This window comes from Amblyraja radiata, chromosome 9, assembly GCF_010909765.2.
Source record: "Amblyraja radiata isolate CabotCenter1 chromosome 9, sAmbRad1.1.pri, whole genome shotgun sequence".
NCBI lineage: Eukaryota > Metazoa > Chordata > Chondrichthyes > Rajiformes > Rajidae > Amblyraja > Amblyraja radiata.
This window is the reverse complement of record NC_045964.1, coordinates 51161708-51184626: the sequence shown is the minus strand read 5'-3', so window position 1 is coordinate 51184626 and position 22919 is coordinate 51161708. Positions and strand designations below refer to the sequence as shown.

The 22919-nt window shown below is 39.8% G+C and overlaps 1 protein-coding gene across 5 annotated transcripts in view; it reads left to right on the top strand.

Moving 5' to 3' along the window:
- The window catches only part of eml5 (EMAP like 5), a 138443-nt gene that overhangs the window by 72753 nt on the left and 42771 nt on the right, over positions 1–22919 (top strand). For all 5 annotated transcript variants that reach the window (XM_033027389.1, XM_033027388.1, XM_033027385.1 and 2 more), the window contains exons 13-21: positions 867–985; positions 1228–1414; positions 6225–6330; positions 11758–11851; positions 15088–15188; positions 16204–16406; positions 18263–18374; positions 20178–20305; positions 22626–22767. In XM_033027389.1, the coding sequence (XP_032883280.1) occupies positions 867–985; positions 1228–1414; positions 6225–6330; positions 11758–11851; positions 15088–15188; positions 16204–16406; positions 18263–18374; positions 20178–20305; positions 22626–22767 (1192 nt within the window). The remainder of the gene's footprint in view (positions 1–866; positions 986–1227; positions 1415–6224; positions 6331–11757; positions 11852–15087; positions 15189–16203; positions 16407–18262; positions 18375–20177; positions 20306–22625; positions 22768–22919) is intronic.

Genomic DNA, 22919 nt, shown 5'->3' with positions numbered 1-22919 from the left:
CTACCTCGTCAGTCCCTATGTCTTCCTTCGCAAGGGACTGAATTCCATCCCTCACCAGCAGAGCTACCCCCCTCCTCTGCCCACCTGCCTGTCCTTTCTATAGGACGTATAACCCTGGATATTAAGTTCCCAGGCCCAATCCTCCTGCAGCCACGTCTCAGTATTCCCCACAATGTCATATATATCAACCTCTAACTGAGCCTCAAGCTCATCTACTTTATTTCTTATACTTCGCACATTCATATACAGTACTTTTAATTCCTTACGCATCTCACCTTTCACATCGATCCGCATTACACCAGGCCATACTCTCCTATCCCTTTGTGAGCTTTCTTTCCCGTTAATTCTGGGGTCATTAACTATCCCTTTACTCTCTTTCCCTTTAACTCCGTCCTTGTCTATCCCATTTGACACCCCCCCCCCCCCCCTCACTCTTATTTAGTTTAAAACCACCCGTGTAGCAGTGGCAAACCTGCCTGCCAGAATGCTGATCCCCCACCTGTTAAGCTGTAATCCGTCCCTTTTGTACAGTTCCCCCTTACTCCAAAACAGATCCCAGTGGTCTAAGAATCTAAATCCCTGCCCCCTGCACCAGTTCCTCAGCCACACATTCAGGTCCTGTATTTTCCTGTTCCTGCTCTCGCCAGCACGAGGAACTGGAAGCAAACCGGAGATAACCACTCTGGAGGTCCTGCTTTTCAGCATTTACATCAACAAAGAAGAGGGAAAATCTTGGATGTCAATATTTTCTCCAATTCCTCCAGGCAAAGACCAGCACTCTAAATAACTTTTTAATTGTATCACTTTAACCTGCGCGTGTTGTTTTGTTTCTTTTTGATGCTCCTAACCCTGTCTTCCTGCAACAGATTTATAAGGAAGACCTACCTCAACTTAAGGAGAAATGTAAAGAAAAGCGTCAAGCAGCGACTGCAAAGAAACGAGAAAAAGCTCCCGACAGCAGCTTGCGCTTGCATTTTATTCATGGGTAGGACGTCCTTTTGGAAGCTTTTTTAGTTTAAAAATCATTTTGTTTATAGAATGCATGTGGCACAGTTTTTCACTTAATAAGCCAAACAAATTGATGGTTGGACTAGGTTGTAGTAGGTTTCTGTGTGCTGCTGGAGTGCTTAGATGCCTACAGTCCCCTCTCATGTGAATGGTTGTTGTTGGACTGGAGAAACCTGTCTGGGATTATAATTGCTATATAACCTTTTTTAACCTCTTCAGTTACAGGGGCTATGATTGCAGGAATAATCTATTTTACACTAAAAATGGAGAAATTGTTTACCATGTTGCAGCAGTAGGAATAGTGTATAATCATCAGCAGAATATGCAGCGATTCTACCTTGGCCATGACGATGACATTGTCTGTCTAGCAATTCATCCTTTAAGGGATTATATATCAACAGGCCAGGTACGGTATGCTTATTTGATTATCTGCATGGTGACATTATTTGATTATCTGAGGACAGCACGGTGGAATATGAATTCCTCCACCTATATCATCAACAATTAAAATGAGTTGGTTGTTAATTGAAACTACACAGTTTATCATTGTATTCATTATTTGGATCTATTGGATTGTTACATTTGCAGGACTTCATGGTTTTGTGCTGCAGAAATTGGAACAGAGTTTCCCAAGTGTGCATATCTGATTGCTAACTGGGCAACTCTGGTCAAAAATATACATGTACATCAGTTTCATTGAAACATTAAAACAAATTCTTAAGGAAGATCTGTTGCTATCTGCCCTGCTGAATAATTCCAAAATGTTCGATTTGTATTCCCATTTTACATGATATGCAGTATTTTGATTTGTGCCCCCATGAAATATGTTCCTAGATTAATGAGGCTACCTGTCTATATTTCAGTTTATGCAAACCTTACCTTACATCTCTTGCAAATCAAATACTGAATCGATCTTCTTTAAAGGGCCTGCCCCACTTAGGTGATTTTTTTCGGCGACTGCCAGCGACTGTCCTAGTCGTAGCAGGTCGCTGAAAAAGCGGCGACTGGACTCCCCCCATGACAATGTGTACAACAAGCTAGTCATCGGCAAGCTTCCGCAAGCTACCGACAAACGGCGACCCATTAGGACATCCACCCGCGACAAGCTACGACAAGCAACGACACTGTCGGCAACAACTGAAGACAATTCAGTCACCGGTACCTGTCACTGGTTGACGTAGGTTGACGTAGGTAGTCGCCAATGGAATTCACCAGTCAACAACCTACGTCATCCTGGCAACAACCTACGACAGCACCTACGACAGGAGAAAACAAGCTACGTCAAGCCTACAGTCGGCAAAATGTTTTGAACATTTCACAATCCAGCGACGACCAGAAAAACGTTACGACTCTTTTGGCGACTTGAGGAGACTACTCACGACCATTCAGGTGTCACCCCGCGACCATGTGTGGTGTATGAAATAGAAATGGTGTTACCTGCCTCCAAGTTAAAGGGGGAGGAGTGTTATGTATGAAATATAATTAACATATGTGATGTCTTGCGCAATCGTACGCATGCGCAGAAGAGACTCTGGGTGGCGTCCTGAAATAAAGTAGCTTGTTAGTTTACTCCCGTGTCCAACTATTATTTAAGGTCCGTTCCAAGCACCAAATACACATCACCATGTGAAAACAGCCTAGTCACCTGTAATCGCCAAAAAATGGCCTAAATGGGACAGGGGCTTTTTAGTGTGAAAGTGGCAGCGCCTCACGGCAGCGCCTCACGGCAGTGGCCTCTGCAGTCCGTCTGTCTTTTTTTCTTTTGTACTGTTAAGTGCATGTTTTGGTTGTAGTTTATATATTATTTTTAGCTGTGTATATGCGGTGGCGGAAACTTTTAAATCTCTTCCTTGTACGGGCACCCGACCCTTCCCTGTCGGGTTTCCGTTGTCGTTTGGGCCTAGCACCGTGGAGCGGCCTCCAACCGGAATTGACCTGGGGCTCCAGTCGTAGAGCCTGCGGACTCACCATCGCGGTGCTGGCCGACTTCAGAGTGCGGGGAGTTGTGGTGGCGCGCGGCTGCGACCTGACTTTGGAGCTTCGGAGGCTCCGGATGCAGGCCCTGTGGACGGTAACGTCAGGAGCTCGCGGGTCCCTGGTGGGAGACTGCTTTTCGGAGCTCCCACAATGGCAACTTCTCCTGCCCGAGTCGCGGAGTTAAAAACGACCCGGAGCGGGGCCTTACATCGCCCGGCGCGGCATTAACGGCCGCGGGACTTACCATCGCCCGCCGGAGGCTTTAACATCGGGAGAAGAATAAAGAACAGGGGAGAGGCAAGACTTTGCCTTCCATCACAGTGAGGAGGTGTTTGGAGATTCACTGTGATGGATGTTTATGCAAATTGTGTTAATTGTGTAGGTTTTTTTTCTTGACTGCAGAAACATAATTTCGTTTGAACTTAGGTTCAAATGACAATAAACGTTATTCTATTCTATTATACTCTATTCCTACCAGTCACATTAAATCTGTTGAGAGATGCATTTCATCCACTCCGCAATGGTTTTTGTCACTGTCATTTTTAAAGTTAGCATTGCATCAAACTTCAAATGCAAAATGTTAATGTGGCAGTTCTTTCCATCTAATGGGATGGGGGGGGGGGGGAAGAGTCTAAATTGGATACAGCAATTTTTCTCAATCTGATTTTTGAAGTCTGGGATAGACTGGGGATAGACTGGGGATTAGGAAAGTAGGGGATATGTATGAATTGGGCAAACTGTTATCATTTCAACAATTAAAATTAAAATTAAAATTGAAGGATAATCAATATTTTAAATATATACAGGTATGTGACTATGAAGAAATATACACATAGATTTCAAACTATATTTTTAGACCCTTTAGAAGAAGCAATGAATATTAAGGCTAATTCACAAAAATTAATATCATACTTTTATAATAATATATTATATAGAGAATCACCCTCAACAGAAGCACTAAGGGAAGATTGGGAACAGGAGCTAATGATAAAGATCTCGAAGGATAGATGGGAAAAGTATTTGATGAATACACATAACTGTTCTATTAATGCAAGACATAATTTAATTCAATTCAAATTATTACATAGACTGTATTATTCAAAAACGAGGTTGAATAAATTTTATCCAAACGTCTCCCCCAGATGCGATAAATGTTTGTTTCAAAACGCTAATATAACACATTCATTTATAGGATGTACAAAGTTGAATAAATTTTGGAGTGATATATTTGATATATTTACAAAGCTCTTCAAGTCAAGAATAGAACCCAAAATGGAATGGATTATATTTGGAATAATAGGAGAAGATACCAATTTAAATAAAGACCAAAATGTTTTTTTTAATTATGGGTTAATAATTGGAAAGAAATTGATTCTCAAATTTTGGAAAAATACAACCATACCAACTGTTAAAATGTGGATTAGGAATATGATGGACATAGCACGCCTTGAAGAAATGAGACTCCGACTAATAGATAAATATGACCAATTCTAAAGGAGTTGGTCTCCTTTCATCGACTTTTTGGAATCATGTGATGCGGCGGTACCATAAGGATTGCTGATTTCAGTTCATGACGTGGATAGATCTACATCTCCGAATATAGATTTGAAAAATTCTCTTTTAAGGGGCCTTCTCTTCTATTTCTACTTTCCACTTTTTCTTTTTTATTTTATTTTTTTATTTTTTTATATACACACTTCACGTTTTTGACATAGTTGGCACCTAAAATTAGGTGCCACTGTATTGTTTTGTACTGTATTAACTTCTAATAAAATAAACAAATTAAAAAAAAATAAAAAAATAAAAAAATAAAAAATTTTTTAAAAATCTGTTGAGAGATGTATTTCATCCACTCCGCAATGGTTTTTGTCACTGTCATTTTTAAAGTTAGCATTGCATCAAACTTCAAATGCAAAATGTTAATGTGGCAGTTCTTTCCATCTAATGGGGGGGGGGGGGGGGGGGGGGGAAGAGTCTAAATTGGATACAGCAATTTTTCTCAATCTGATTTTTGAAGTCTGTGTAATCTGCATTTTTATGGACAACCTGAGCAGAAGGATTACAGCACTGTAATCACTTCACTCAACGCACCTGAAATAAAAATATTTATTTATGGGTTATTGCTCTGTTAAAGTTACTTATGATCTGTGCTAATAAAATTGTCATACTTCGTTTTCTTCAATTTCATCAGCATTCCTGTTATTGTACATGTTGTCTGACAGAATATTATTTCATTTTCAGTTGTCAATCACGTAAATAATTGTGAACATAATTGTGAAATAAATCCCAGTTTGCTTTACATTGTAAAATTCTTTTTGTAGTTACGCATTTACAATACATCTTCAATGAGTCTTTCCTCTGAGATTACATTTGAATTTCTATTAAGTCTTTCAATAATTAAAGATAAATGTAACAGCATCTTAGTGAATAAGGTTTGCATTTTGTAGTGAATTACTGAACTGACCACAGAGTGAGCAACACCGGAAATTGGAGGAACAGCACCTCATATTCCGCCTGGGTTGCTTGCGTCCGGATGGCATGAACGTTAAATTCTCCCAGTTTTGCTAGCCCTTGCTGTCTCCTCCCCTTCCTTAACCCTCGACCTGTCTCCTCCCATCCCCCCGCCCTCGGGCTCCTCCTCCTAACTTTTTCCTTCCTTCTCCCCCCCACCCCCCATCAGTCTGAAGAAGGGTTTCGGCCCGAAACGTCGCCTATTTCCTTCGCTCCATAGATGCTGCTGCACCCGCTGAGTTTCTCCAGCATTTTTGTGTACCTTCGATCTTCCAGCATCTGCAGTTCCTTCTTGAACACACATTTAGTCTTTGTGTATATCAAGGAGTGGTGGAAATGGAGTTTCTGCTATGACGTCTGAAGGATGTGAATGGACAGCGCTGGTCTGTGATGCACCTCATGTTTGAATAGTCAGCTTTAAGACTTTGGGGTTATATGGTTGTCTGGCGGAGGAGACTAAAAAACATTTCAGCCAACAATAGTTGCACTTTGCGGGGAGAACAGCGAGATAATTGTTTCTTTATATTTAGGAGTCAAACTGCCAACTCTGAACAGATCAAGAATAACGTCATGGTATCATTGCAGTATTTCCTTTGAATAGGCAACTGAACCAATGTGCATCCTATGTTCTCAGTTTAGTTAACTAAACAATGCTGTTTTCCAGAGTAAAAGTCAAATTTTATATTCTTTGCTTATCTGAAAATAATGATGGTAAATTGTTTGTTTAGGTGAGCCGTGATTCTGCAATTCATATCTGGGATGTGGAGGTATTGAAGCCACTGTCAATATTGAAAGGACATCATCAGTTTGGGGTTTGTGCTGTTGATTTTTCAGGTAAGGTTAACGGCATTGCTGTATCAATGCTCCATTTCGTAGGAAAATTAATCCACTACATTGAAAACAACCTTTAAGTGTGATCTGATTAATTCCTTCTATTCGTTTGCCAAATGTAATCATCTTTTGCACTCCCATGGCCAGGAAATGCAAGCATGGTAGAATCTGGAGGTAACAAATTCACTGTAAAAATGTCAGTAATATGCAAGTGGAGACAAAGTTGAAAAGGGCAGTTATATCAATTATTTATTAATTTGTTGGAATTATTGTTCATCCCTAATTTCCCTTAAGGAGGTGGTGGGGATCCAATAGTTTGAATTTCTGTGCCTTCCTGGTGTAGGTGAGGGAGCTGTTAGTGTTGTTAGTGAGGGAGATGCTGTTGATGAGAGGGAGATGCAGGGTTTGGACCCAGTGATTTAGTTTAGTTTAAAGATACAGTCCCTTCAATCTGCCCAAGTCCATGCCGAACAGTGATCCCCATACACTAGCACTATCCTACACACTAGGAACAATTTACAATCATTACCAGCCAATTAACCTACAAACCTGTATGTCTTTGGAATGTGGGAGAAAACCGGAGCACCCGGGGAAAACCTACGCGGTCAAGTGGAGAACGTGCAAACTCTGTACAGACAGCACCCATTGTCAGGATCGATCCCAGGTCTCTGGCACTGAAAGAAAGCAACTCGACCACTGCGCCATTGTGCCATACTAAACATGAAGGACCAGTGACATGTTTCCAGATCAGCATGGTGTGCAACTTGAAGAGGAACCTGCAGGTGGTGGTGTTCCCATGTGAGAAACAAACTAGAAATGGGAGTCGACCATTCACCCCTCATAACTGCTCTGCAATTCAACATGATTGTGGCTTGTTCGCTCTTGCTCTCGCTATCGCTATCGCTCTCTCGCTCTCGCTCTCTCCCCTTGATACCTTTGTCTATAAATCCTTGCTCACTGACTTGGTCCCTGTCACCACCCACAGATTCACCACCTGAGTGAAGACATTTTTCCCCAGCCTAGTTCTGGAAATCGTGCCGGCACCCTTGTATGATCATCCCTCAAGGAAATTACCTCCTGCATACACTCTGTCTCACCCTCTCTGAAATTTGTATGTTTCACTGAGATCCCCTTTCATTTGTCTACAGTAGTAAGTGTCTGGAGTAAGTATAATCTTTCTCAAAAAAAGACGATACTCCAGGTATGCCCAATTAATAAGCCACTCCTATATTCGAAACCACTTACAGTGCAAGTCAATGTAGCATGAAACATTCTAAATGTTTGCCCCCTGTGTATGTTTGATTTCAGTGACCGGTGTACAAAGACAGAAAGGTCTTTCCACCACGTCACAAACACACCGTTTAAATAATCTGCCTTTCTGCTTTTTCTTACTGAAGTGGATAACTTCACATTTGTCCACATCATACTGCATCTGTTGTCTCCCACTTGTTCAACGCCCACTCGTAGACATGCCTAAATCACTTTGAAGTCACTTTCTGTTCTCACAACTCACAATCCCACTCATTCATATAGGTGTTAAATTGAGAAAAATTACATTCATTTCCATTTTTATTGATATACATTAAGAATAGTTTTGTCTGTGGATATAGATAAGTATCTTGATGATGGGAAGATTGTGGAAAAGCTTTGTATGTTATGAAAAATGAGTCAATGATGCCCAGATTGTGGAGGTGGAAGCAGGTATTTTCCCAGACCGCTCTCCAGGTTTTAAATTGCAAACCAAGAACATACCCTGGGACCTGCTGTATTTCTGTTCTACGTACAGAACTGTGAACTCAAGTTTCTCTTCAACACTTGTTAATTTTGGTGGCTGCTCTCATTATTGCTTTTCTGGGTTCAAACTCTTACAGCTGTTCTCCATTTCACTGACCTCAACAGTTGGATATAGGTCTCAAACAATTGAGGCACATCAATGCTGCGTACCTTTGATGAATAATTGGTAGTTTCTGTCCCAATTTTACGAATGGATAATTAGCCACACAGCACAATACCTAGTTTATTAGCACTCACTAATGATCATTTATTGCTGACAGGAACAATTAGTTGAAGATTATGTCATATTAATTTCTGAAATTATGCATTGACATGTAATTATAACTTTGTTACATTTTACAGACCATGGCATTTTTTTTAGCACTTATCACAGTCCTATGTGTTTGAAGACTTGCTTTTAATGTAAATGTTTGATAGAGATTTTGAAATTCTGAGGGGAAGCAGCAGACAGTAGACTGACACCGCTCACTTCTCCCCCTCTGTGATTGCTCCTGCTCTCTGGCTATATGACCTGGCACCAGCAAGCCCACGCTCTGACTCTCCTGCAGCTCTGGGCCTCACTCACCCAGACCTGCAATGGACCCCCACTTTGCTTCATTCCACGCCGGATCGACGCCTTCATTAAACGCTTCCTTGTTTACCTGGAGACTCAGGCGGACACTCTTTCTCGAGAGTGAACCTTTGGAAAGTGTCCGGCCCTGATGGTGCTTTTAGCCATGTTGTCAGAGCCTGCACAGATCGACAGGCTGAAGTTTTTGCAGACATTTTCAAACTTGCACTGTTCCAAGATGCACACCTGCTTTAAAAGGACATCCATAATACAAGATTACATGCCTCAATGCATTCAGGCCCATTGGAAAGCAGGACTTTGGGTGGCTGGTTGTGGGGTAAATCAACTCTGCCTCAGTAATGACAGACCCACTTCAATTTGCCACAACAGATCGACACTGGATGTGATCTTGCTGGCTCTCTACTTTGCACTGGACCTCTTGGTCAATAGGAACAGATGCTACAACTTGGTATTCAACGCCATCATCGCTTCCAAATTCATCGTCAAACTCTGGGAACTGGCTGTCTGCTTACTCGAGGATCTGTATGCAACTGGATCCTTGACTTCCTCATTGGCAGACCTAAGTCTCGATGAATTGGTGGGACCAACTCCTCATTGACCGTCAGCACAAGGGCAGCATGCTCAGCCCCCTGCTCCACTATCTGCCATGTACCCACAACCATGTAGCCAGACACAACTCCAACTGCAGCTTTAATTTTGCTGACGATACCTCCATCTTTGGACAAATAACAGGAAACGATAAGTCAGAGTACAGGAGGGAGGTTAATAATCAGGTTGAGCAGAGCTAGAACAACTTAGCTCTTAATGTTAGCAGGACCAAGGAGCTGGTTGTTGACCGGGAAGGGAAAGCCAAGGGTGCATGTATCTGTGGTCTTCAACAGGATGATGGTGGAGAGCCAACAGCTTTGAGTTCCTAAACTAGGTATCCTGCACCTAGGATAGATGCACATCTGATCTATCCCGGGTCCAGCATGTAGCTGCAATCATAAAGAGAGGTCCAATGCCTTTACATCATCAGAAGTTTGAGGAGACACTGCTTGTCACCCAATACCCTATTGCACTTTAGTTTAGTATCAGTTCAAAGATACAGCACAGAAACAGGCCCTCCAGGCCACCGTCCATGCTGGCCAATGATCACCTGTTCACAAGTTCTATGTTATCCCACTTTCTCATCTACTCCCCATACATAAGGGGCAATTTATCAAAGCCAATTAACCTACAAGCCCGCATGTCTTTGGCATATCGGAGAAAACCGGAGCACCCATAGGAAATGCATACGCTCACAGGGAGAATGTGCAAACACCATTAAGTCAACACTAGAGTTTGGGTTTAAACCTGCAACTCTACCAGCTGCACAGTTGTGTACAGGGAGAGCACAGACTGATGACATCACACCCTCATCTGAAAATTTGAACACTCAAGAATGAAAGTGGTGGACAATGTCTGGTCCATCACAGCTACCTGTACTGACCACCCCACCATCTAAGGAATGTAAAGAAGAGCTGCCTCACGAAGGCAGCCAATATCATCCAAGACCCACACCACTCTGGCCTGAGATCTGTTACTTCCATGTTCAGGAACAATTCTTTCCATCAACTATCACGTTATTGTACAACCCTCACCTCAACCCTATCTCAGCACTAAACTACTATGGAATTTGAATTGTTTTGGTTGCTCTACATACTTTGATTTTTGCACTATAATGGTTTGGTTTACTTAGAATAAGTGATGATTTATTGTATATTTATTTTTGTTCTTACATTTAATGTGCCTGTAAAGCTGCAGCAAGGAAATTTTTCAATGTTCCTTTCATGTCTGGTGCATTTGACAAATAAGTGTTCTTTACTCTTAGTAAAGAGAAACAAAGGTAAATCTAAACTTGAGGAATTCAGAGTAATTTTGCAAATACACAGGCTTTGGATTAAACGAGTTGAGTTCTTGTCAGTGTTTAAGAAAAGAATAGTTAGCGGAAATGTGAATATGGCTTATTGGGGAAAGAATAACCATGTGGGATTAGTACTACAGCTCACAGGGCAAATAAACACAGTTACACTTGGATTATCTAAATGGTCTATTTCCTGCTTCTAAATGATACATTCTAAACAATTCAGTGAACTCTGATACCGAGGGAGAGCCGAACTATTGAAATGAAACTTTAAAATGAGATTCAGAATCCTTGTTCCTGTGGATAAGGTTTAGGTTTATTATAGTCACGTGTGCTGAGGTATAGTGGTAGGCTTTGTAATTCATGTAGAGCAACTAAAACAATTCAAATTCCATAGAAGTTCCTGTTGCTTACTAGAGGCCCATATTTTGCACACTTGAAGGACCAGGGATTTCAAATGGGTAAATCTTGGTACTTTCCAGAATGTTATGAACTATGAATTTTATGGGCCTGTCCCACTTAGGCGACTTTTTAGGCGACTGCAGGAGGCAATGCAGTCGCCAGATGGTCGCCACATGTTCGCAGGTGGATGCCGGGGAGTCGCCTTCATGGTCGTGAGGAGTTCCCGCATTCTGGGAACTAGTCGCGGCCGCATTATGGTCACCGTAAATTTTTCAACATTTTGAAAAATTAGCGGCGACTAGAATGAAGCTGCCATGGAGTGTAGCGAGAATTCACGAGCCGTAGGTGGGTCGCCAGGAGGTCCTAATGGCTTGCCAGGAGGTTGAAGGTTCTCAGAGGTTCTCGTAGGTTGTAGCCAGTGCTGAACGGTGAATTTCATTGGCTCATTGGGGAATAAAAAGGTAAGCAGTAGTTTTCAGAACCAAGGATAACTGACCGGTAATGTTAAATGTCTGCCGAGCTTCACAGTCGTGTATCTCTGGCATCTTAAAAGTTATCTCCACTCCTTCTCCCCCATTCTCCCCCTCTTTTAAAGGACTTACCGTACACTGTGCTTTAGCCGTCTTTTTACAGCGCCAACCTTCCTGTTCATCGCGGTGTGTGTCTGTTTCATCTTGGCTTTCACGGGCCCATACGTTTCTGTGGGATTAATTATACAAATATGATGTGCGGCGTAGATTTTTACAAACTAATATATATATAAATATATATGTTCCAGCCGATGGAAAACGTCTGGCATCAGTAGGGCTGGATGAAAATCACACGATAGTTCTCTGGGATTGGAAAAAAGGAGAAAAGCTTTCTTCAGTAAGGTAGGCATTTAAATATATTAATTACTGCAGGATCTTCTACAGGTAGTCGCTGGGCTCACCAGTTGTAACCTCATAGTACATATTTTCTTGGGCTAAACATGGAAATAAATTTAATTTAGTTGTAATTGTATTTGATAATTATAATATTAAATTATTAAATTCATTCTCGCTTTCAGTTTATATAATGTTAAATCCTATCACATGGCATGAAATGTTTTATCATGTTATTTTGATGTACTATTTTCCAGGAGTAATTTAATTCTTTTTTTTCAATTCAAATATTTGTTTGAAAACTTAGTTTTAAGATGTTTCTTAATACATTGTTTAATTTCTTTTCATGAATGGGTTAAGTCTTAAAAATTGATTTTTCTCAGAATGTTTCTATTTTGGCATTAATTTGTATTTGCTTCAAATTTGCCAGTAAACTTCTAAAGGAAATAAATTGAAGTGTAGTTAGCTCTTAGTAGCCGAGGTCATGCTTTAGTTTAAATATAATAAAAATGAACTGCAGATGCTGGTTTATACCAAAGAGAGACAAAATACTGGAGTAACTTAGTGGGTCAGGAAGCATCTCTGGAAAAAATGGATAAGTGATGATGTTTCCTCCCGACCCAAAATGTCACTTAGTGATTTTCTCTAGTGAGTTACTCCATTTTGTGTCAATCATCGTGCTGTAGTTTTTCGTGCACAACTACAGTACATGTAGATATGACCAAATATTTATACAGATGCAATATGGTTACAATATAATCTGTTAGATAAATGAATGTAATACTTGTATGGGAGAAATTTGTGATTTATGAGACATTGTCATCTGCAGTGAAGGGGAAGCTCTTCCAATGGGTCTGCTGGAGTTAAATCATACTGGGACTCGTGTTCTAGTGAATTAAAGAACTAAGGCCATAACAAAATCATTAAACTGAACAAAAGATTTTGTTGAGGGGAAACGTACTAAATTTTAAAAAAAAAGACAAGGTAATGGTGCTGAATGGGTAATGATAACTTCTCTGGCAGAGGGTAATAGGAGAATTGTGGAAGTTTCTGTGTTTGCCATTCAAGAAGTAGATTAAGTAATAATACTGTAGACAATGACTTTGTGCTGTGTATGATAGATGGTTTTCTAGATCAGCTTTTCCAGTATGTTCTATTGTGCAGTGATAATGAGTTAACTAATAATTTGGCAGTTAAAGGGCTTTAGGGAAATGATTGTAATATGATAGAACTTCTTTTTAATAAAGACAAAGTAATTTAATCGAATCAGATACTAGGGTAAATAACTAAGCAGAACAAACACTGAGGTATAAGGTAGGGTAAATTGTAAAGGTTATGTCCATAAACAAATAATGACTAACATTTAAGAAATTAATACAGTTTTACAATAAACATGTATCCCTTTTCAAGACATAAAATCCCAACAAAAGATTTGGCCTAGCCTTGGCTAACATGAAATTTTAAAGATAGCTTTGGTCAGTGGAAAAAGCTTATGTTGGCTAAAGATCAGTAAGCTGAAGTACTGGGAAATTTCAGAAATCTGCAAAGGATGACCAAAAACTGCAAAAGGAAAGGGATAGAAGAATACAAGAGAAAATAAGTGAGAAACAAACAAAGACTGTAAGAACTTCCATAGATATGTAAAAAGAAAAAGATTAACTAACATCAATGCATTCCTTGCAAATTGAGATGAGAAATTATGTTAGGGAATAAGGAAATGGCAAAAAAGTTTAACAAATATTTTGGCTTGCTATCGAAAATCTGGTCTAGGGTGAATGAGCAGCCAAAATAAATTGACATTAATTAATGGGATTGAAAGGCGATGAGTTCTTAGGAGTTGATGGCCTGCATCCAAGTTACTTCGGATTTAGTGGATGCGCCAATTGTCATCTTCCAAAATTTCATATTCTAAAATGGTCCAACTTATGAACATAATACCCACAGAAAGGAGGGAGGATAAAAACAAGGAAGAGATTACATAGCCTAATAACAAGAATTGGGGATAATGTTGGAATCTATTATTGTGATAGTAACTGGATAGAAACTGGATTTTGCAGATTGGGATTCATGAAAGCGGAATAGCTTTTGACTAATCAGTTTTTTATTGTTATAATCAGGAACAAAAATAATAGGCAATCAGTTTATGTAATGGAATTGAACTACCTGAAGTCATTCAGCAAGATGGCACTTTATTAAACAAAGTTGGAGCATATGATTTAAGGTAATACATTGGCATAGATTGAAGATTATTTTAAAGACGGGATATATGGGTCATTTTTGGTCTGCGAGGCTGTGATAAATGGAGTTCCACAGGGAATGGTGCTAGGAGCACGAGTGTTCAGAATCAATATCAATGATCTGGATGATAGGACCAAGTTTAATATATTCAAGTTTTGGTCTTGCGGTGGCAGGGTGAGATGTGAGGAGGATATAGAAATGTTTTAGGAGAATTTAGATGGAAGCATGGGAGCAGACATGGCAGATGGAAAATAATGTGCAGTCATCCACTTTGCTAGAAAAATTAGAAAGGCAGAGATATTGCAAAGTGTTAGTATTTAGAAAGATATCGGTGTCATTGTTAACAAATCAGTGAACAAACGGGTAAAGCAAGCAAGGAGGAAGGCAATGATTGTTGGCCTTTATTGCAAAGGATTCAAAGAGTGAAGTGGCTTGAATGCAATTATGTGAAACCCTGGTAAGTCGACACTTGGAATATTGTATTCAGACACAGTCCCCATCCGAAGAAATGACGTCACTGCGATAGTAAGAGTGGAAGATAGGTTCACTGGATTGTTCCCTTCCCTGGGTGGTTTATGAGAGATTAAGCAGATGGTCCCATACCCTCTCGAATTTAGAAAACTAAAGGTGATCTCACTGAAATATAAACAGTTTGAATGTATAAATAAAAGGATTAAGTTTCCCTTCACATAGAAACACAATAATGGGTTGGCTGCAGTGTCTTCAACTATGAATAGTGAGTATTTGGAAAGTACTAACCAGTGACAGAATGTTTAAGACAATAAAATTTGGATGTGAAGCGAAGCACGGGATAGTGACTGAAATAAAATACCTCCAATAATCTTATTGAATGGTGGATCAGGTACAAGGAACTGAATGTGCTGCTTGTATTTCATGTGTCCTCTTTCTTGTGCAATACGAAATTTTCAATTGAAAATACTGATCAATTTTTTTAGAAATGTGTTTTTGTAAGGAAACAAAAGTAAAATTCAAAACTGTTTCTTTAGAGGAAGTGCAGAGAAGATTTTTGTTGTCAAATTGAATCCCTATATACCAGACAAGTTGGTAACAGCTGGAGTAAAACACATCAAGTTCTGGCAGCGAGCAGGTAGGACAGTAATTATAATTATTTTTATACCAACAAATGCTTTTTTTGTTGTTTCTTGAATACTATTTGTTTTGCTCGTTGATGCAGATTCAATTAATCTCAAACATTAGGGTATTTGAGGAATGGAAAGTTTGCTGAATCAAGTTTTTTGGGATATACTTTCTGCAGATATTATGGGGACATTAAAGTTGAATCATAAATATTGCTAGCTAAACAGTATGAACATTAGCTTTATCAAGCACGTCGCATATTCATGTGAAATTGCTATCCAGTTGTTTTTTTTTAACAATTTTGCTAAATGGTTGAGAAATGGTTTTCTATGTGTCTAAATGTTTTGCAAAGAGCCATACAAAAAGAAAATACTGGCTTGAATAATACTTTTAATCAATGAAAAATGAAAAGAATGTTTTCAGAACTTATAATGGAAGATTATATGTTCAAAGGGCACTATACTGGTCCGATGTTCTGCATATTTAGAGGTAAACTTGTATGGAAGGTGAATTACTCTTGGGTGCTGTCACTCTTTCTTATTAACTATTGATCCAAACTTGAAGGACTTCCAAGTGATGATGTCTGCACAAGCTTACCTGCAGAAAGTTGTTTTTCTTTAAAGGATACACAAGAAACTGCAGATGCCAGAACCTAGAGCAAAAAACAAAGTGATGGATGAACTCAGCGGGTCAGGCAGCATCTCTGGAGGGAATGACTGATATTGTTTCGGGTGGGATCCTCCTTCAGACTGATTAATTTATTAAAGAAATGTCATAACACAAAACATCACCTGACAATTCTCTCCAGAGATGCTGCCTGACCCGCTCAGTTCCTCCGACACTTTATTTTTTTAATCTTTAAAAAACTTTTAACCCTTACTGTGTGGTATCTGCTCCACAATTGTGAGGCAGTGCTCCACAATAACCATTCAAAGCTACAAGTATCTTTCTTAATGTTCTGATTGTTCATCGGGGACAGTTGTTAAAGATACTTTAAAAGTGTAATGTTTTTAATTTATTCTAAGGAGGTGGACTAACAGGAAGAAAAGGCTGTTTTGGAAGTATGCGGAACACTGAAACCATAATGTGTGTGGTATATGGTTGGACAGATGAAATGGTTTTCTCAGGCACTTCTGCCGGTGATGTCTGTATATGGAAAGATATGTTCATTATTAAGCGAGTAAAAGCCCACGATGGTCCAGTTTTCAGCATGCAAGTGCTGGAGAAAGTAAGAAATAAAACATCTTTGACTTTAAGGCTATAATTAATTGAAACAGGGATTTTACTTTAAACTTCTGTCATTGTCTGTTATGTTTGCTATTTTTCAAAGTAACCATCTTATATAATGCAAGATCTGAATTATTTGTTCCCTAATTGAAACTTTGGTTTGAAATTCTGAACATAATCATTTATATTTCTCTATCCACCAGGCACAATTGAAAAAGATCTCCATGTGAGAGATATGCTTGTGTGACCTTTATTTAAACATAATAATTATGACCCACAGTATAATTTTCTACATTTATTCCTCATCCACTATTCTGCATGTTGCATATGGCATGCTTGCCTTCACTGATCGGGGCATTGAGTATAAACGTTGGCAAGTCATGTTGCAAATGTATAAAACTTTAGTTAGGCTACATTTGGAGTATTGTGTGGATATGGAGTCTTTGGAGAGGGTGCAGAAAAGTTCACCACAATATTATCCGGATTGGAGAGTATTAGCTAAAAATCACAAAAGGCTGTACAAACTTGGACAAATGTGGCACGGTGGCGCAGCAGTAGATTTGCTGCCTTGCAGTGCCAGAGACCTGAGTTCGATTCCGACTATGGGTGCTGTCTTTGCAGAGTTTATATGTTCTCCCTGTGACCGCGTGGGTTTACTCCGAGGACATCGGTATCCTCACGCACTACAAAGATGTACAGGTTTGTAGGTTAATTGGCTTGGTATAAGTGTAAATTGTCCTTAGTGTGTGTAGGATAGTGTTAATGTGCGGGGATCGCTGGTCAGCGCGGACTGAGGCCGACGGGCCTGTTTCCGTGCTGTATCTCTAAACTAAATTAAACTAAACTAAACATGGATTGTTGTCTCTGGAGCATTGGAGACTGAGGGACAACCTTATAAAAGTATATATTAGAGGCCTAGATAGGGTAGGTAGAGTCTTTGTCCCAGGTTGAAAATGTCAAATGTTAAATAACTTTAAGGTGAGGTATCATGGAGTGAGGGAAGTTTAAAGGAGATGTGCAAAGATTTTTTTCTACACAGAATGGCAGGTGCCTGGAATGCACAGCCAGAGGGAGCAGATGGAAGTTGATACGATAGTGATGTTTAAGAGGCATTTGGTCATGCACACACGGATGGAGGGATATGGATCATGTGCAGGCTGATTAGATTAGTTTAATTTGGCCTTATGGTCAGCACTTAGGGGCCTGTCTCTGAGCAGGGCTGTTCTATATTCTACGTTCTGAATCAGCTCACTGACGTACAGTGATACTGTGTACCTCCCCCATCCACAACCCCATCCTCAAATGTGAGTACTCGCTATATCCTTCATCTTATCTCTGTACTTTACTAAAGCCATCAACCCTCCGAGACCATGGCGTTACTCTGATGCTGGCTTCTTCTGCATCTTAATATTCCCTCCACCAATCCCCAGTGCTGTCCTGTCCAATACTGGTGTTGTGGTACAACATGGGAATTCTTCCTATCCACTTCCATTTCTTTTTACAAGCAGCAATTAAACCGAGGTACTCACAAAGCATTTAGCCAGAAAGTATTTCTTCCGAAGTAATTATTGCTTGGCTGGAGTCATTGTTTTCCTTTATTGGTTATCTACCACTGTCTTGGATGTGCTTTGAGGGAGTGCCATAAGATGAATAGGCAACAGCTTATGTTTGGCGATAGCACTCGAATCAGAGGATTGTCTTACCTTTTCACTTTGTCTTTAAACTGAGGAAACCTCTGTACAAATAGAAATATACTGTGGAAGTCATTAGCTCCCTTTGAATAATTTTCGATTAAACATGCTAGGGAAAAGTTTTTGTTACGAATATCTTTTCAGTAGCTTGTGCTTCTTTCTCCAGGGGTTTGTCACTGGTGGAAAAGATGGTGTTGTTGTACTCTGGGACGACACGTTTGACAGATACCTGAAAACATATGTTATCAAACGTTCTGCACTAGCCCCTGGCTCTAAAGGTACATTGATTTAATATAGTTACATTTGTGAACCTGATGTTTTTTCTTTAAAATACTGATCTCTAAGTTTTGGTGTTGGCGATACAGCATGGATTCCACGCCGACCATTCATCACCAATTCACACTAGTTCTATGTTATCTTACTTTCGCATCCACTGCCTACGTGCTTGGATAATGAACCTACAAACGTGCACACCTTTTGGGCTGTGAAGGGAAACCAGAGCACCCGAATGAAACCCATGCGGGTCATGGGGAGAACGTTCAAACTCCCCACAGAGGACACCCCTGAGGTCATGATCAAACCTGGGTCTCTGGCGTTATGAGGCTGCAGCTCTCCCAGCTCCATCACTGTGCCACTGATAGTTTTAATATAAGAGGAGTTGCAAAGCAGACTGATTAGATGTAAAAGGATTTAAATTGAATAGGCCATTAAATGATAAATTAAATTTGATAACAAATGTAAAATGATGAGACAAAGTGCTGGACTAACTCTGCGGGTAAGGAAGCATCTCTGGAGAACGTGGGTGACATTTTGGGTCAGCACCCTTCTTCAGACGTAAAATGATGAGACAGGAGAACAGTAAAAATTTACAAAATAAATGGAAAAGAATCCAGGTTTATTGGTGGACAGACAAATAAAGCCATCCAGTGTGATCAAGAATTATACATGCATAGAGTAGAACACAGACAATAGATGTGACACATAACCTATGCAGTGTGTTAGTGCCTTCAGGAGTACTGTATTACAGGAATGACATCAAACCCTTTTGAGTGGGTGTGGTTTTGGCTACCTCGGAAAATAAACTAGCTGGCAAAAGTTTGGTCAATGCACGCTCAGGTTAACACATAAAAGATGATACTCCTGTAGGTGATGCAAGTTGAAAATATCAATGAGGAATATACCTTCTGTGAAATTAGGAGTGCTAAATAATTTCCAAAATTGAGATTTGCAGTGTTAACGGTTCATGTCCACCCACAAAAACCACACACGTTTCTTTCATTGCCGGATAGGAAATACCGCAGCACCGTGGAAGTGAGAATCTTGGTGGAAGATACTGCAAAGAGAGTTTATCGGCTCACTGAATCTATACTGGCAATGGCGCATTCCTATCAGTCTTATTCCCCACTTAGTTCCCTGCGATATATTCTCCCTCGTACATCTATAACTCTCGAGTCTCCTGCTGCCCACGTGCATAAGGGGTAATTGCAGCAGACGATTAACCTACCAACCACCACATCTCTCGGGATGTGGGAGGGAATTGAAACATCGTGAGGAAATGCATACAGTTTCTGAAAGAATGTGCAAACTCCACGCAGGCAGCACCATAGGTTAGGGCCGGGACCAAATCTAGGTCACTGTGTGACTACAGCACTGAATGTGGTGCAGCCCTTGCAAAACGACTACAAATACTAAGAAATTAAACAAAAGTCATATCCAAGACTGAGAGGACATAAATTACTGACAAATATGTCAAAATTGAACAGGCTTTGATAGCCAAGACATGGGCATAAAACACTAATGCGAATAATATGGAGTTGGAATGGGTGCTGTTGGCAAAATGCACAGAGGGCTTAAAGCATGAATTGTTGGATAATTCTGTCCCCTCTACTGAATTATATACATCTTGATTCATCATAATAACCTAGTTAATGTAAAGTTAATTTATATAAAATATTCCCTAATCCAGAGAACGTACATGATACAAATGGTAATTTCTCCCAATAGTGATAGAGGCCATATTGTAATAATTGGTCGTTAGTGTTTAATTCATTTCCTTTTTGGAATTTTTTATGTTTTTATAGGTCTGTTAATAGAAGACAACCCTTCTATTCGTGCCATATCCTTAGGCCATGGACATGTACTTGTGGGTACAAAGAATGGAGAAATATTAGAAATCGATAAAAGTGGCCCCATAACCTTGCTGGTTCAGGTATTTTAAATTGTAATTTAATTATTGTTTATTAATAAGACCAAAAACTTGTTTTAGTTTATACAAACAGACCCCCTTTGTGGCCTTTCCTCAGTTTTCTAAGTATATTGTACTCCTTGATTTAGAATGCAATTTTGTCAAACTGTTTACAGCTCCCTTCTCGGGTTGGACCATCCACATACAGTTTCAAGAACACCAACGTGAGAACAGAAGTACAAATCACTAATAATAGTATCACAGGTTAACAAGAGCATTCATAAAATTAAGCATATAGGACCAAAGATAATTTCCAGAGGGATAAAATAAAATTGCAGAGAAATTGTAGCTAATACCCCCTAATCCTGGCATCATTCTGCTAAACCTCCACTCCACCTTTTCGAAAGCCTCCACATACTTCCTCTAATGGGGCAACCAGAAGTGCACACAGTACTCAATATGCAAGCTAACCAAAGTCCTATATGGCATTATGGCTTCCTGACTATCATGTCCCAACTATGAAAGCAAGCATAGGATATGCCTTCTTTACCACTCTATCTACTTGTGTTGCCACTTTCAGAGAGTTATTACCTTCTTGATCATTGAGTGGTGCTACCTTCTCCCTGGTGAGCTTCTTGTTTTTATGTAGGTGTAAATTTATTTGGATTTTCTTTAATCTGCCTCACTAAAGCTATTTTGTGGCCCCTTTTGGTCCTTCTAATCACCCACCTGAGTTATTTCCTCCTTTCTTTATATTCCTCAAAGGGGCAGTCTGATTCCCTCCTCTTAAATCGGGCATGCACCTTTTTTCTTTCTGACCAAATTCACAATCTCTTTGATCATCCAAAGTTCCCTGACTTTACCATCCTTATTGGAACATGTCGGTTCTGAACTTCAATTAACTGGTCTTTAAACAACTTCCACAAGTCAGATGTAGACTTATCTAATAACAATTGTTCCCCGTTTACCCTCTTAAGTTATTTTAGTTGTAGTTTGCCTTATTCCAATGTAATGGTTTCCTGCAAGGTCCAGCCTTTTCCCTATTCAAAACAATCTTACAAATAATGTGATTGTGATTACTATCCCCAAAATGCTCTTCCACTGAAACACCAGTCGCATGGCCAGGCACATTTCCCAACACAAGGGACAAGACAAGGTCCCTTCTCCGGTTGGACCATCCACATACATTCATGAAATCCTCTTGGATACACCTCACATGTTCGGCCCAGTCTAAGCCTTTGGCACTGAGCAAATCCCTGTCAACATTGGGGATATTAAAATCACACACTAAAAAAAAACGTTGCTTTGGCATCTTTCGGTAATCTGTCTATATATCTGTCCCTCTCTCTCAAGCTTGCTATTGGAGAACCATATGAGTGTTTGCATCCTTCTTATTTCTATGCTGTACCCATATCGCCTCAGCGGACAAATCCTCCAGTATGTCTTCTCTGAGTGCTGCTGTGACACTCTCCCTGATTAGTAGTGTAACTCAGCTTCTATTTCCCTCCCTCATGATCATGTCTAAAACATCAAAACACCAGAACATTGAGCTGCCAGTCGTATCCTTCTTGCAACCATATTTCCACAATGGCCACAACATCATAGTCCCAAGCACTGATGCAGACTCTAAGTTCATCTGTTTTCTCCACAATACTCCTCGCATTGAAATAAACACAGTTTTAGCCCATCAGCGTCACCATATTCCCTCATAGACAGTGAGTATTAACTAGTTCTGGAGATAAATATTCAAAGGACACTCGACTATTCAAATCAGTGGAGCTGAAAGTGGAAAATACCAGGAGATTGTGAGGGGTAGGTATGGCGAAGATACTGGATGTACTGATCATAGTTTTCAATGGACTGAAGAGTTGATTTTTTTTTAATGTCTGTGATCCTGTTTATTTCTGCTGAAACTCATTCTGATGAGGTTAGAAGTCAAAGAGCTCAATAACAAGCCAAGCTTAATACCACTAAGCATGCTTTGTGGAGCTGAACAGGTCGACCACAGCTAGGTTTGACTGCTAGACTATGCGGCGGAAAATGCAGTAATGATGTAGCCAGGCACCATCTGTTGATAACTATGCAGAAAATATAGATAACTGACTGGAATTTTAGTCGGATATTTTTAAAGAATTTCAGATGTAGAAATCAGTGGTGGCAGTTTAAAAAGTGAAGCTATTAAGCTGAAGAAATTAATGTTTATTACTGTGATTAAATAACGTGAAATTATACTCGCGAAATCATAATATATTATTGATCCTTGGCTTCATGGTAATAATTTTTTTCCTGCATCCTTGGAAGGTCAACATGACCAATAAAATAAGCATTGACATTTGTTTGGCAGGGTCACATGGAGGGTGAAGTATGGGGCTTGGCTGTTCATCCCCATTTACCTATCTGTGCTACCGTCAGTGATGATAAAACTCTGAGAATTTGGGATCTCTCCCCTAGCCATTGTATGCTGGCTGTACGTAAACTAAGAAAGGGTAAGTTGGAAATGTTCATGAACGTTAGTTAGTCTTCACCAGATGTTGCCATTTGTTGAATGTTTTAACTGTCATCAATTCTCTGTACTAAGGCTGATTGCATACTATTGCACACCTAGCTTTCTATTGAATGAAGCATCTGATAGTTCGCT